Below are 12,826 nucleotides of genomic sequence, written 5' to 3'. Positions count from 1 at the left end.
AAAGGAGTGAGGACAGGTACTTGCTTAATTTCATTAGCATGCAAATCCATAGTAACCAAGAATTAGATTCTAAACCAAATGCGTATCATTTACATATTATGTAACCAGAAAAGTTAATGAAAATACTTCTTTCTGACCTTATTCACTCTCCTATAGAAAGTTCCAAGGAAGTTTTTCAAGGTTTTCAGCAAATGCACAAGGCATTTAGACTTTCATTCATTTGTACAACTCTACATTAAATCAGAATGTTTCCCAAAAAGTTATTTTCAAAAGACAAGAAGAAAATAAAAAAATGCATCATGTCTTTAGAAAATAAAGGCCATAATACATCTCAGTATCTGTATTGCACTATCTTCTTAAGGACAAGTGTGGCATATGCTCTTGAAAAGACAAAATATGGTTCATAAATCCTTGCCTGGCCTAAAGGCTTAAGGGAAGATCATCAACTGGAGCTTTGTGCTCCTCTAAGCCAAGTTGAGTTCATCAACTCGACTCTCACGTTTAGATGCCAAGTGAGTCAATGGATTATATTAAAATAGATTCTGGGGAACATAAAGATAACTCAAGAAGCCAAAAATACTGAGTATAAGAAGAAAAGATAGAAAAGAATCTAAAGCATAGAAAACTATGCTATATTACTCTAAAGGTCTTGAGCTTTCTAATATCTAGACAATACCAGTACATGAAAAATAAAACTCATATTTAATGGATATAATCTCATAACAATTGGATTGTGATTTCATGTGCTAACAAAAATACAAAACTTTAAATACTTTAGCAGATGTTTTCAACTCTGTTATTAATCACAGTCCTGTTCTCATACATTATAAAAACAACTAGAATATGCAGGGTCCTTATCTCATCAGGAATTGTGTATGTAAAATTGTGTGTGTATATCATACACACACACACACACACACACGTGAATGAATACCCCACACACACACACACACACATGCACAAATACACATTTAATAAGATTACAAAGAAGAAACAATCATCCTCATTTTCCAGATAGGGACCCTGAGGTATAAGAAGTCAGCAAATTGCTGAGCTCACACAGATGAGCAATAAAAGTAGAAATGGCATTCAGGCTGTCTAGTGTCAGAGCCTGTGCACTTAACCACTCCTCATACTGCCCCATGGCTGTTATGATTTTGTGTATTGATGCTCAAGACTACCTAAACTAAGCTCCAAATTAGAGTAGGCTATTTGTTCAAGGCATATGGCCTTTTTCATTTTCCATGTTAAAACAATACTTTTCCTGTACAGTCATGCATTACTTAATGATGGGGATACATTCTGAGAAATGTGTCATTAGGAGATTTCATCATTGTGGGAACATTATAGTTTGTACTTACATAAACCTGGGTGATGTAGCCTGCTACACACCTAGGCTATGTGGTATATCCTATTGCTCCAACCACCATTGTATATACAGTCCATAGTTGACCAAAACGACGCTGATGGTGCATGACAGGTATTTACTTTTGAGGAAAAGCACATGAGCACATGAAGTAAATTAGTATTATTGTAATGCATTTTATAACTGTATCCTAGGATCACCACACATTTGAAAGCCTTTTCACAAGTCATACTAATCAATAAACCACACCAGTTCCCAGCTTGGATTCGTTTCATTCACTTGAAAACATTCTACTCAAAACACAGACTTTCCACCTAGGCCATTTCCCTCTCCCCTGACCCCCCTGCCTGGTAGCCTTGTCACACTTGTCTGTCAAGGCCTATTTTGAAACATCCAGTTGCTACAGGATTTACAAAACTGCACCAAGCAGAGGTCCCCCACCCCCCCATTCTCTTCAGTTGTCTTTAAATGTCTTCCTCACCTGGTTGGTCCTTTTTTCTATCTCCTTTTCTTTCTTTTCTCCTCTTCACATTTTTTTTCTAATTCCTTCCTTTTTTTTTTTTTTTTTTCTTCATTATGTTAGACAAATACATGCCCTTCTCCTAAACATGTGTTGCAAAAATTATGGACATCTAGAGACATGTTCCAAAGTGAAAAGAGTTGCCCTGTTGAGAAGTTGGATTTCTGTTCATTTTATCTTCAGCTCCCACCTGCTGGGAATGTGATTTCCAGATCCATGTGTATTTTGACAAATTTATCCTCCCCAAAAAACTGTATATACAGGATTTTATATGAAGTTTATATTCTCCTTTGCATAGTCAAAGCATTCTTTTATTACAAGAGAAAAACAAACTAGATCAGATATTTTCAGATAATTTCAGGGAATATTAGCTTCTTATAGAAGCTATATAATTGGTACCAATTCATGTCTCTAGCTTATAGTATTAATGTACAAAAATAATTTTAGGCTGAATCAAAATAATATCTCTTTCCATTACATATCAGATATTTACAGTTGGCTCATTCTTTGGTTTGATAGGATTTAAGCTCATAGCACTGAAATGTCAATATAACATTCATCCTGAGGACATTTAAAACATAAAATTGTTGAAGACCTTTAAAGTGAGATAAGATGAGCTCACAGCTCCCTTGACAGCATTGTGCTGAGTCACTCTTTGTGCCTTAGTAAGTAAGCAGTTGAGGACAGGTTAATGTGTTCCTCTTCAACTTCTGTCTCTGTTCTTCCATTCTCAACAAAAGCTTAAAGACAACTGCAAAGAGAAGCAAAAATAACTTCCCCCAAATAACCCCAGCTTCTACTAATAATAAATTGTTTCATCTGAAATATTTTAATCATTTGCTTAATCCACTGTTTCACTCTGTGATTGTAGGACAAACTTTCGGTAATCGCATTGGACTAAGATTTGTAAACTTTCCAACCTTCTAGGAAATGCCCCAGAAGCAACAGAATTCACAGACAAAAGCAAAATACAGGGCACTACAGTTCAGACAACACAACAAGAGCATCCACAAGGTTGATCTAAAGGGAGCATGTTTCACAGTGGCCGGACTACCGAGAGCTTGGACTACACAATACAGTATTATAGACAAAGGAATAAGACAAGAGATCTACACATGTTGCCTTGCATTTGTGGTAATCTACACCAATGAAAACATGTACTACAGCTATATTTGATTATGTATGGATATATTTGAAATAGTATACATTGTCTTGATGTTTTTCTGTAATGTAAATAAACTATTTATATCACACAATATATAGTTTTTTCTTTCCCATGTATTTGTTATATATAATAAATACTCAGTGATGAGAAAAAAATTGGCATTTTTAAATTTGCGGTATCTTAGAACTATAAACATAATCAAACTAGTACAAATTGTACCGGTACTAGTATTTATCCTTCTCCACATCTTGACACAGTGCATTAGTTTGTACAGGACTCAGTGGCTAGGTCTTGAGTGATTCCAAGATTGAGGGAAATGATGTTTATTGGAAAAGAAAAAAAATAATTTACTTTATATTGTGTGAAGATAAAATATTTCAGATTTTTGAATCATCTCTATTTCATCAACTTTTTTCCCTGGTCTTCCATTTTCATCCCCAAAGCAGAAAAATCTCTGGCATATAAATTAAATCAAAGAAGAAGAGGAGGGAAAGTGTTTTATGACTCATAAAGGAGAGGGAAAGAAGATATTGGTTTTGATTTGGGAAGCAGCTTAGAATCTCCCAGTTAAGTGAGTATATATCCAAAGGGTCCTGAGCAATTACGTATTAGGTATATACACACCAGCAAAATCTTTTCCATTTAGGTGAGTGGAATTAACAACTAAGGGGTAAATTTAATAACATCACTAAGTGTGAAACACCAAAATTGTCAATTCTCAAAAGAGCCTTGCTATATTTATAGTATGTGGTTCTCTAGAAAGAAGTTAGAATCACAACCAAATACCCCATGAATAGCTTTATGGCTAATGTAACATCATTATTTGAAATGGAAATAGGATGATGACAATATTTCATGAAAACAGAAATATGTTTTGATCATATATATATAATAAGGTGAAAAAGAACATCTTATATCATCAGAAAGACCTTAGTGGGAAGTTGGTCCGAATTTTCATTTGATTTGAGCATACTAATGGGTACAACCACTATGGAAAAAAATAAACTGTGAAATTCTCAAAGAATAAGATGAAAATAAATCAAATAATTGCCTTATTATCATTTAGCTTTGTATAGGTTTCCATGGCTAATATAGAAGATCTAGATAAAACTCTCTCTGTCTCCTTCAAATGACCTCTGCATGGGCTAAAAAGAATGACACTCTTGTGTCCCCCCAAAAAAGACACAAATCAACATATTCTGAATATAAAATATTCAGTGAAAAATAAGTTTTGTGAAGTGATATTGAAGATATTTGTTAAAACATAAAAAAATGGTGACAATCTAAATAGGATTTAGGACTCTGAAAAACCTGGTTTTCTAGGTAAGTCATCATTTTGAAAAGTGTGAATCTATCGGCAGAACCGTCACTCAAGTGTTACCATAAATCAGTACTAGACTACTTGTGCAAGACAGATTCCTTTTAAACTTCTGCACGGAGATTTAGTTTGGTTAACAGTTGCAGAGATATAACTAGTCCTGGTCTCCCTTGTAAGGTCGTAGTTGTGGCAAACGAACTCTTTCTCCTGCTAAAGGAAGAGAAGTAAATGCAACATCAACAGAAATTTGTAGGTTTTAAAAGAAAATTCTTCTGACTTCTGCTTGCAAGAGTATGAAATAACTTACTTCGTTAGATATGGAAGCATTACTATATGTGAATTTTTATCAAAGAACCATAAACTTAAGTGTTGGAAAAGTCCTTGAAGTTAAAAATACAATACACTCCTGCCCACCTTTATGCTCACCCACCCATGAAGGAATCCCTTTTAAAAGATGCACGATGAATCTTAAGTGAGCATCACTGTGTGCCAGACACTATTCAAGGTTCTAGGGAAATACAAATAAAACATGGTCTCTGCTCTAAAGGAACTCACAATCTAGTCCTGATAGATAATCACCCAGCCTCTACTCATATATTTCTTATAATTTGGAATTTCATTCTTGAACAATTCTAATTTTTCAGACAATTCTTTCTCATGTTTAAGTGAAATTTACTTCTCTGTGGTTTCTATTCATGGCTCCTATTTTTCCTCTCTCAAATAAAGAAATAATGACATATATTTTTTAAAAAATCATGTTTCCCTGCTTACCCCATAGCCGCTCTGCAAGTTTTTCTTTTCTCCAAGTAAAACATTTTTAATTTCCTCATCTGCTCGTCATGTGATATGATTTAAACATCCCCATAGTGTCTTCATCATCATTCCTTGGACAAACTCTACTTTATCAATAAATTTCTTTAAGTGCAGAGCTCAGAATTGCTGTCTACTGATGCACAGTATATCGTAGAACTTGTAGAAAGCAAATCTGAGAGCCATGATTTCTAAATGTGAGTCGTACTTTGACCACAAATTTTTTGTGAATCAAGACAAGCCATTTCATGTCTCAGATCTCTGTTTCCTCATTTGGAAGTTCACTTCTAACTCTGTAATACCAGGATTCCATATATTCAGAAAAATGTATATCTATACATTGAGTATTCGTATAAATGTATACTATCCTTTTAGTGTTGCTACCCAAGACCACATTAATTATTTTTGTTACTTTGCTCAACATAAATTCAAAACTCTTTTAAAATAAACTGCTAATAAGCCATGCCATTAACTTACTCATCCATTCATTCATTCCCTCATTCATCCACTGTACATATACTTATTATACATTACACATTTACTGAGGGCCACCAATTACCAGCATCATGCTAGGCTATAAGAAGACAAAGATAAACAAAGCAAATTCCCTGCCTAAAAGGAACTCACTGTCAGATCATGCTGCTTCCCCACATCAGATTTCACAGTCCTGTGGCAGACTGAGAGGTAAATTAAAAATTATAAAGAATGTAACAAAGGTGATGACACAGGCCAGTTCAGAGTGCTTGGGGACCCCGAGGGAGGAACATCCAGGCTGGGTAAGTGTTCTTTCACAGCAAGATGCACAGAATGACCTCATCATTCTCGACGCATACTCTGACTTGTTGCTCCTAGGATTTTAAACATTCCTCATGCTTTCTTCATGCCTTTCTACTCTTCACAATACCCAGAGCAAATAACAGCTTATCAGTGCAGCCTTCATGACTCCCTTGGCAGTCTTCCTAATTCCATCATGATACTTTCCATGTTGTTCCTTAATTGTCAGTGCAAGGCTGTCTTTCCCTTGGCCTGGGAGCAATGAGAAGCTAGAAAATTAGTTCTTGGCCAATTGTTTCCACTTATTTCACAAACGTGTATTGGGTGCCTCCACCATGCCAGACACTATTCTAGGTACCATGATGTAACAATGACATGGATAACAGGTCTCTCAGGCTCACATTCTAGCCAAAGACATAACGGTTGGTGAGGGGAGACGATTTATCAAACAGTAAGCCAAACTGGGAAGTTTTAAGTTCTACTCAAAGAATTAAAAGTAGAATGAAGTGACTGGGTAGTTATGGGACTGGATGCCTCCAAAGTGAGAGTAATATTTAAGACTTGGCCTCTGAAGCAAGGCAAATATGGGTCCCAGTTTAAGTTCCACTTTATTAACTATTTAACCTTGGGCAAGTTGCCTAATTTCTTTATGCCTCATATTTATAATGGAGAAAAGAATATCTTCCCATGCCCAATATGACTGGTATGAGAAATAAACAAGACAGTCCATGTTTGTACTCAGAACAGTGACATGCACAGAGTAGACTTTTAATATATGGAAATTATTTTAGAGAGATGTGATAAATATTTGTTGTAAAGCAAATAAATAATAAGAAGAGACCACATTTCATCAGTTAAATGATGCATAAGGGGAATCATATGGTCAGAGTTAGAAGGAGCTAAGCAATCACGCTTACTCAAAGGAGTGTCTCTCATGTCATGGAGACAAGAGAGCTCATTTTACTTCTAGAAAAATAAAACAATGTAGAGTTAAGAAATAATACAGTCCCTCTAATTTTTTTTTTTCAAATGGGTCCACTGGTACTGTTCTGCTCAAGAAGGGGATAATTCTTCTATTTTAAAATAAGTCTATCCTGATACAGTACATACCATTAAACCTCTTGTGTGTTTCCAGACACAGGGTAAGTCAATATTGCAGTGACTTTGCAGAACAAAATTCTATACTTGCATGGATTCCTGAGAAGTCAGTGCAGACTACTGAAATATAACAGAGATTATCTCAAAGTCATATTAGGCTCTCTACTAATGTTTATCTTCAGATGCTATTTCCCTTTGCCAAAATTATGCACCACCTGCACCGACTGTTACTCTTCCTCAATTACAGTAGACATTTTAGTTATATCATCAGTCATCTGGATGTCAATAATAAAAGCTTTTTCATTGAATTAATTGATATTTTTATATGAGCATCCACAGGAAGCTCATATAAAAAATGGATAAAGGAAGGATGAAAGATTATATAAAGTAATGGGATTGGTTTTATAACCATGGCATAAATATACAAATGAACATGTTCTTTGAAACCAGGATCAGGGAGGGCTGTGTGACATGCCATCCACCAGCCACATGCAGGCCTCCTTCCAGCCTCACTGTGGACAGAAATCTGCTTTACTGGTCTACCTGCTCTGGGAATGGGGCTTTGGTTGCATCTCTCTCCAGTAATAGGAGGTTCTATGTTTTGGTTTTAGTGGGGAGTTTTGGGTGGCTATCTGGTACAGGGATCGAACCCTGGATCTTAGTGTTATCAGCACCATGTTCTAACCAACTGAGCTAACCAGCCAGTCCATCTCCAGGGATACTAAATTAGTTATTTCAACTTGGGTTATTTTGTACATTTTTAACTTTTTAATTAATTTTTACTATTTCTCATGCATCAGATAAGAAGTGAAGGAAATAATGCTTCCTTTTATGTTTCTAAGCCAAATTCAATCCAGGACAAGAACCTAACTAAGAGTTAATGGGAGTTTTAAAATCAGGTATAATGAGGAAAGGGATGGAGGGACAGGAGCAAGCCTTGCCCTCTGTTCCTCACGGTCCCATTGCCATGGATAAACCTTGCAGTCTTCCCGATCTGTCACAGGCAGGCCCTCTACAAGGGGCTTCGCCACAGTGATCACCCCGAGGCAGCAGCTCTCAGCACCCACACAGTCAAGCCCATTCTTCAAGGTGCATTTTGAGAGAGCCCTACACCCTACCTCTCTGTGCAGGTCTCCCCTTGCTGGGCTTCCTCCCACTCTCGAAGTACTAACCACCTCTTTTTTCTTCACCTCATGAAGTATCCATCCACCATTACAGCCCTTCTCTGCCACAATCCAGCTTAATTCTTCTCTGTGGTTTTAGCCCTCGAAAATAGCCCTTTTCATGAGTCCAGCTATGAAAACAAAGCACAGATCAATGTCCCAAATTGTCACTACAGTGCACCAAATTATTAATAAAGAGATCACATAAATAATACTTGATTAATCAATAAAATTCGAAAATTTACATAAGCCAAAAATCCAAAATAATCCCACCACCGAGAGAAAAGCACCATGGTATTTGTGTATATTATTTCAGATAATTTCTATGAATCTATGTTAAGTAAGGTTTTTTAAGACAAGAAAATAATTTATTAATAAACTGAATCCTCACTAAAGAATGAGTTACAAAGTTTCATAGCCTTTTAAGCATAATTTATCAACATATATATATATATATATATATATATACACACACACAGTGTCATTCTTGTATAAGTTTCAATTCCTCTCTTGTGCTTCTTGGGTAAGTTTTGATTCTTCCTCGAAAGAGTTTAGCTGAGGACAGTCTTTCCCTGTCAGTTCCATCTTTATCCTTCTTTCCCCATGTCACTAAATTTACCAGCATCTCACACACTACTTGGAGGGATCCCTTTCTAGTCTTAGCACTTTCAGACCAGGTGCAAGCCTTTCTCAGTCTCACCGTCTGCAACTGTCAAGAGTTTACCCACAAAGCATGAGGACCTCATTGACAGTTTCTTCCTGACTGTCCCTGTGCCTAACTTGCATCTACCTAGATCCAGAGGTGTTAAAGCAGTTTTACCCTCACTCACCCTGAGGATGTTCTGCTTCTCTTTTCACCTTGTCAAGGTCTCTCTCCCTGATCCCTAAGCTAGAGAAGCCCAGGGTTTTGCCAATTAATTATCACATGCCCATAATGCACTTATGCCAAAGCCACCCTTCCTCCAATGGTTCACACTTCAGTTAAACTCTGCTCGTGACTGGTGCTAACCCTGGAGACAGCCGAGTTACCTCCCAAACTGGGGCTCTCCTTCCTCTGATTTGCAAGGTGTGAGTAAAAAGCTGTTCATTGCCACGAACTGAGTCACCCACTTTGGTTTAGAATCAGGAGTTAGTTTAAGTAACGTAACATCAAGTAACAGTAGCAACCACATTAAGAAGTGTTCATAATTTTGCTTTTATTTATTCAAAAATATTCCACCTGATTATATTCAAAAGTATTCGAACCAACTTTCAAACATAAATACAATATAAAATTGAATATAATGGGAAAATAGTACATTACTTCAGTAAAGGAATGTACAAATAGCTGCCACCCATTACCTGAGCTGAAGTTAGCGGGTACAAAAGGGCATTGAATTTTATGGGATGAACTTGTCCAGTAAAGACAGTCTACTCTACAACAGGCTTTACTACTTGAGACTTCATGAAGTCTTTCTATAAGAACAAAGATGAGGAGGAAATGAAATGGCCCCGAGCAAACACATCTCCTTACAACCTACCTGTGGGGACAAAAGATTCTTAACTAGAAGTTTTCCATCTGTTCACATCCATGACCTCTCGACCAATGGCATTTCATGTACTACATCCTCAGAGTGAGACATGACAGCATGGGAGGTGGGGAGAGAAGAAAGGGAGCAGGAAAGAGTGGAGTGAGAAATCAAAGGCTCCAGAAGGTGAGAGGGCTGAAGATAGCAGACAATTGGATTGGCAGCAAGGGGGCAATTATGGGAAGAGGAATTTAAGGGGTTCATTCTGGGCTGGCCAGTTTGCTGCTCAGTTGGTTAGAGTGTGATGTTGAAAACACCAGGGTCCATGGTTCAATCCCTGTACCAGACATCCACCAAAAAAAAAAAGAAAGAAAGAAAAGAAAGAAGGAAGATTATTAATTCAAATAGTTCTTCTAGAAGAAATGAGTCTAAAGCATTTGGGCAGGATTTCAAGAATATGAGATGGCAGCAAGAAAGCAGGGAGCAGAAGGTGGCGCTCCCAGAAGGCCTCTTGCCCAGAGGTCTAGGAAGGCTAACCTGCTGTGGTTACAGGGTCCATAGGCAGAGGAGCTGGCTTGGCAAGCTGGGCAGAATGAGGCCAAGGCATAACTCAAAAAATGATTTTTCAGGTTGGGTGAGGAGGAGAATGTGTTTAAAAGAGAACTTTGTCATGGGCATATTTTCTTCCTCATAAATCTTGACCTCAAGATATGTAGATTCGATTTTTTATATTCTGCAGGGCCATTGTGTCCCAGAGCACTAGATCTGCTGCCCACGTAAAGAATAAAGGAACAGCTCATCCTGTCCACCCAGAGGCTAGCCCTCTCTCTCAGCAGTGGAGGTGCTGTGGCAGTCACAAATGCAAGCTGCTGGATAGTATCTGATCTGGCTACAATTGGAAAACAAAATCCTGGGGTCATAAAGCAGCCCTGAATAGTATTAGAAAAGACAAGTTAAAAAAGGAAGCAGACTAGCCCCTGCTTGCAGAAGACAAATCCATCTGTAGTCTGCCTGGGGATATAAGGGTCAGAACTGCTAAGCAGAGCAAACCATTGGAAAGGATGGTTTAGGTTTGAAAAGATGAGCAGGAAGAGAAAAGTGACTGCTCTGTAAGTGGAAGTTCAGAAAGAAATGGGAATGGAAGCCCCAGTGTTCCACCTCTCAGCCTTTCCAAAGGCACATGTTTCAATTCTTCACAGAACAGTGCCAAGAAGAGCCAGGTAGTTTGTAATTAAGCTCACAGAGCAAAGAGTGAGTCTTGTAAACAGCCAGCGATGTTGCTGACTCCGCCCCCCCCAAGCTTGAGACTTTGCTGCACCAGCATCCACAGAATAACATTATATTTCACTTTTAAATAAGATGCACGTGAATGTTCTCTTGCACCCAATTACAGTAATGCATGATTTACATAAAACTAACTCTCCTGCTTAATTACAGTCAGGCAGGGATTACAGGAGAAAGCGCTTGTGCTCTGTAGACAATACATGCTTTAACACCTAGCCTCTCCATGAAATATAACTGGTCCAATCATTAATGAAAATGAATTCTTCACTCACTGGGTTTTCCCTTAAGTTTTCTTGCCTTCTACCAGGAGTATGTGTAAACTGAGTCACCAGAGTCTATCTAGTTAAAACAGAGGAATCCAGTTCTTCTGAAACATGAATGTGCAAACTGAATGGCTTTGTAGCAAGGAACTAGGGTTTAGAAGTTTTGCATTCAGTGTGAAGTTTAACCCTCTGGGTAAGGAATCTGCAAAGGGCAAGAGAATGAGTCTCCAGTTTTCCAGAAGCAGCAAAGAAAATGCTTTCTTTAAAGGGCGATCCAAAGCTGCTTTGACAACAAAATGATTAAAGGCTGCTGCTTCTCTCATCTTACATCTGTCACTTCTCTGCATCCTCCTTTTTGCCACAAACATGAACACAATTTTTCTCTGAACGGGACTTCAGATTGCACATTAGCAGGGAATTAAAAGTGAAGTTCACTGCAACCCACACCAGAAGAATTGTTTTCTTCTCTTCCTCTGCCAGACCTGGTGCCAGAACTGCAGTTGAAGAAAATTCATTGAGCTGGCACAATACAAAAATGATTGAAGGCAACAGGGATTGAAGTCTCATCGTTATCAGTTCAGTGGGGATGTGAAAATGCTTCCCTGAAAAGCTGCACAAAAATACCTCAAGGGGACCGAATGCTCACCATGCTGGCTAGCTGCAAAAGATGGCAATTTCATTTTGCCATGCCATCAACCCTCTTTTCACCTAGTACACAGAAGAGCTGGATACTGTAAAGAAAGAAACAGCTTTGAAGGGGAGAAAGAGAGACCAATAACCTGTGAGCACCTAGGAAGAGCATGGAAGAACAGGATCTTATACTTAGAGCAGGTTGCATTTGGAGGGAAGAACTATAAATTGAAATTATGCAATTGAATCTTATTTTCAGAACATTGAAAAATAGTCACATTCCTTTCCTCTGGGTATATTCCCATCAGTGGGATAGCTGGGTCATATGGTAGATCTATCTGCAATTGGAAATCATAAAGTCGAAGGTATACCTGTTCCCCAATGTTCATCTTTACAATAGCCAAGAGTTGGAACCAGCCCAAATGTCCATCATCGGATGAGTGGATATGTAAAATGTGGTATATCTACACAATGGAATACTACTCAGCTATAAAAACGAATGAAATACTGCCATTTGCAACAACATGGATGGACCCTGAGAGAATTATATTAAGTGAAACGAGTCAGGCACAGAAAGAGAAATACCACTTGTTCTCACTTATTGGTGGGAGCTAAAAATAAATAAACAAATTCACACACACACACACACACACACACAACCTGGGGGGTGGGGAGAAGACATAACAACTACAATTCCTTGAAGTTGATACGACAAGCAAACAGAAAGGACATTGTTGGGTGGGAGGGAGGAGAGGGAGGGGGGAGGGAGGTTTTGGTAATGGGCCACAATAATCAACCACATTGTATATCAACAAAATAAAATTTAAAAAAATAAGAATAATAATAATAAAAAGAAAAGAAAAGAAAAGAAAAAATAGTCACATTCCTAACTCAGGGTCTGAAGCTTAACATCTTCATAAGTACTTT

The 12,826-nt window shown here is 37.8% G+C and overlaps 1 protein-coding gene across 1 annotated transcript in view; it reads left to right on the top strand.

Moving 5' to 3' along the window:
- TMEFF2 (transmembrane protein with EGF like and two follistatin like domains 2) overlaps positions 1 to 3,063 on the top strand; it is a 231,119-nt gene extending 228,056 nt beyond the window's left edge. The window contains exon 10 of the mRNA XM_063113558.1: positions 2,814 to 3,063. Within this exon, the coding sequence (XP_062969628.1) occupies positions 2,814 to 2,910 (97 nt within the window). The 3' untranslated portion in view covers positions 2,911 to 3,063. The remainder of the gene's footprint in view (positions 1 to 2,813) is intronic.
- The last annotated feature ends 9,763 nt before the right edge of the window (positions 3,064 to 12,826 follow it).

Source organism: Cynocephalus volans, chromosome 1, assembly GCF_027409185.1.
Source record: "Cynocephalus volans isolate mCynVol1 chromosome 1, mCynVol1.pri, whole genome shotgun sequence".
Lineage (NCBI taxonomy): Eukaryota > Metazoa > Chordata > Mammalia > Dermoptera > Cynocephalidae > Cynocephalus > Cynocephalus volans.
This window is presented reverse-complemented; position numbering and strand designations above follow the sequence as displayed.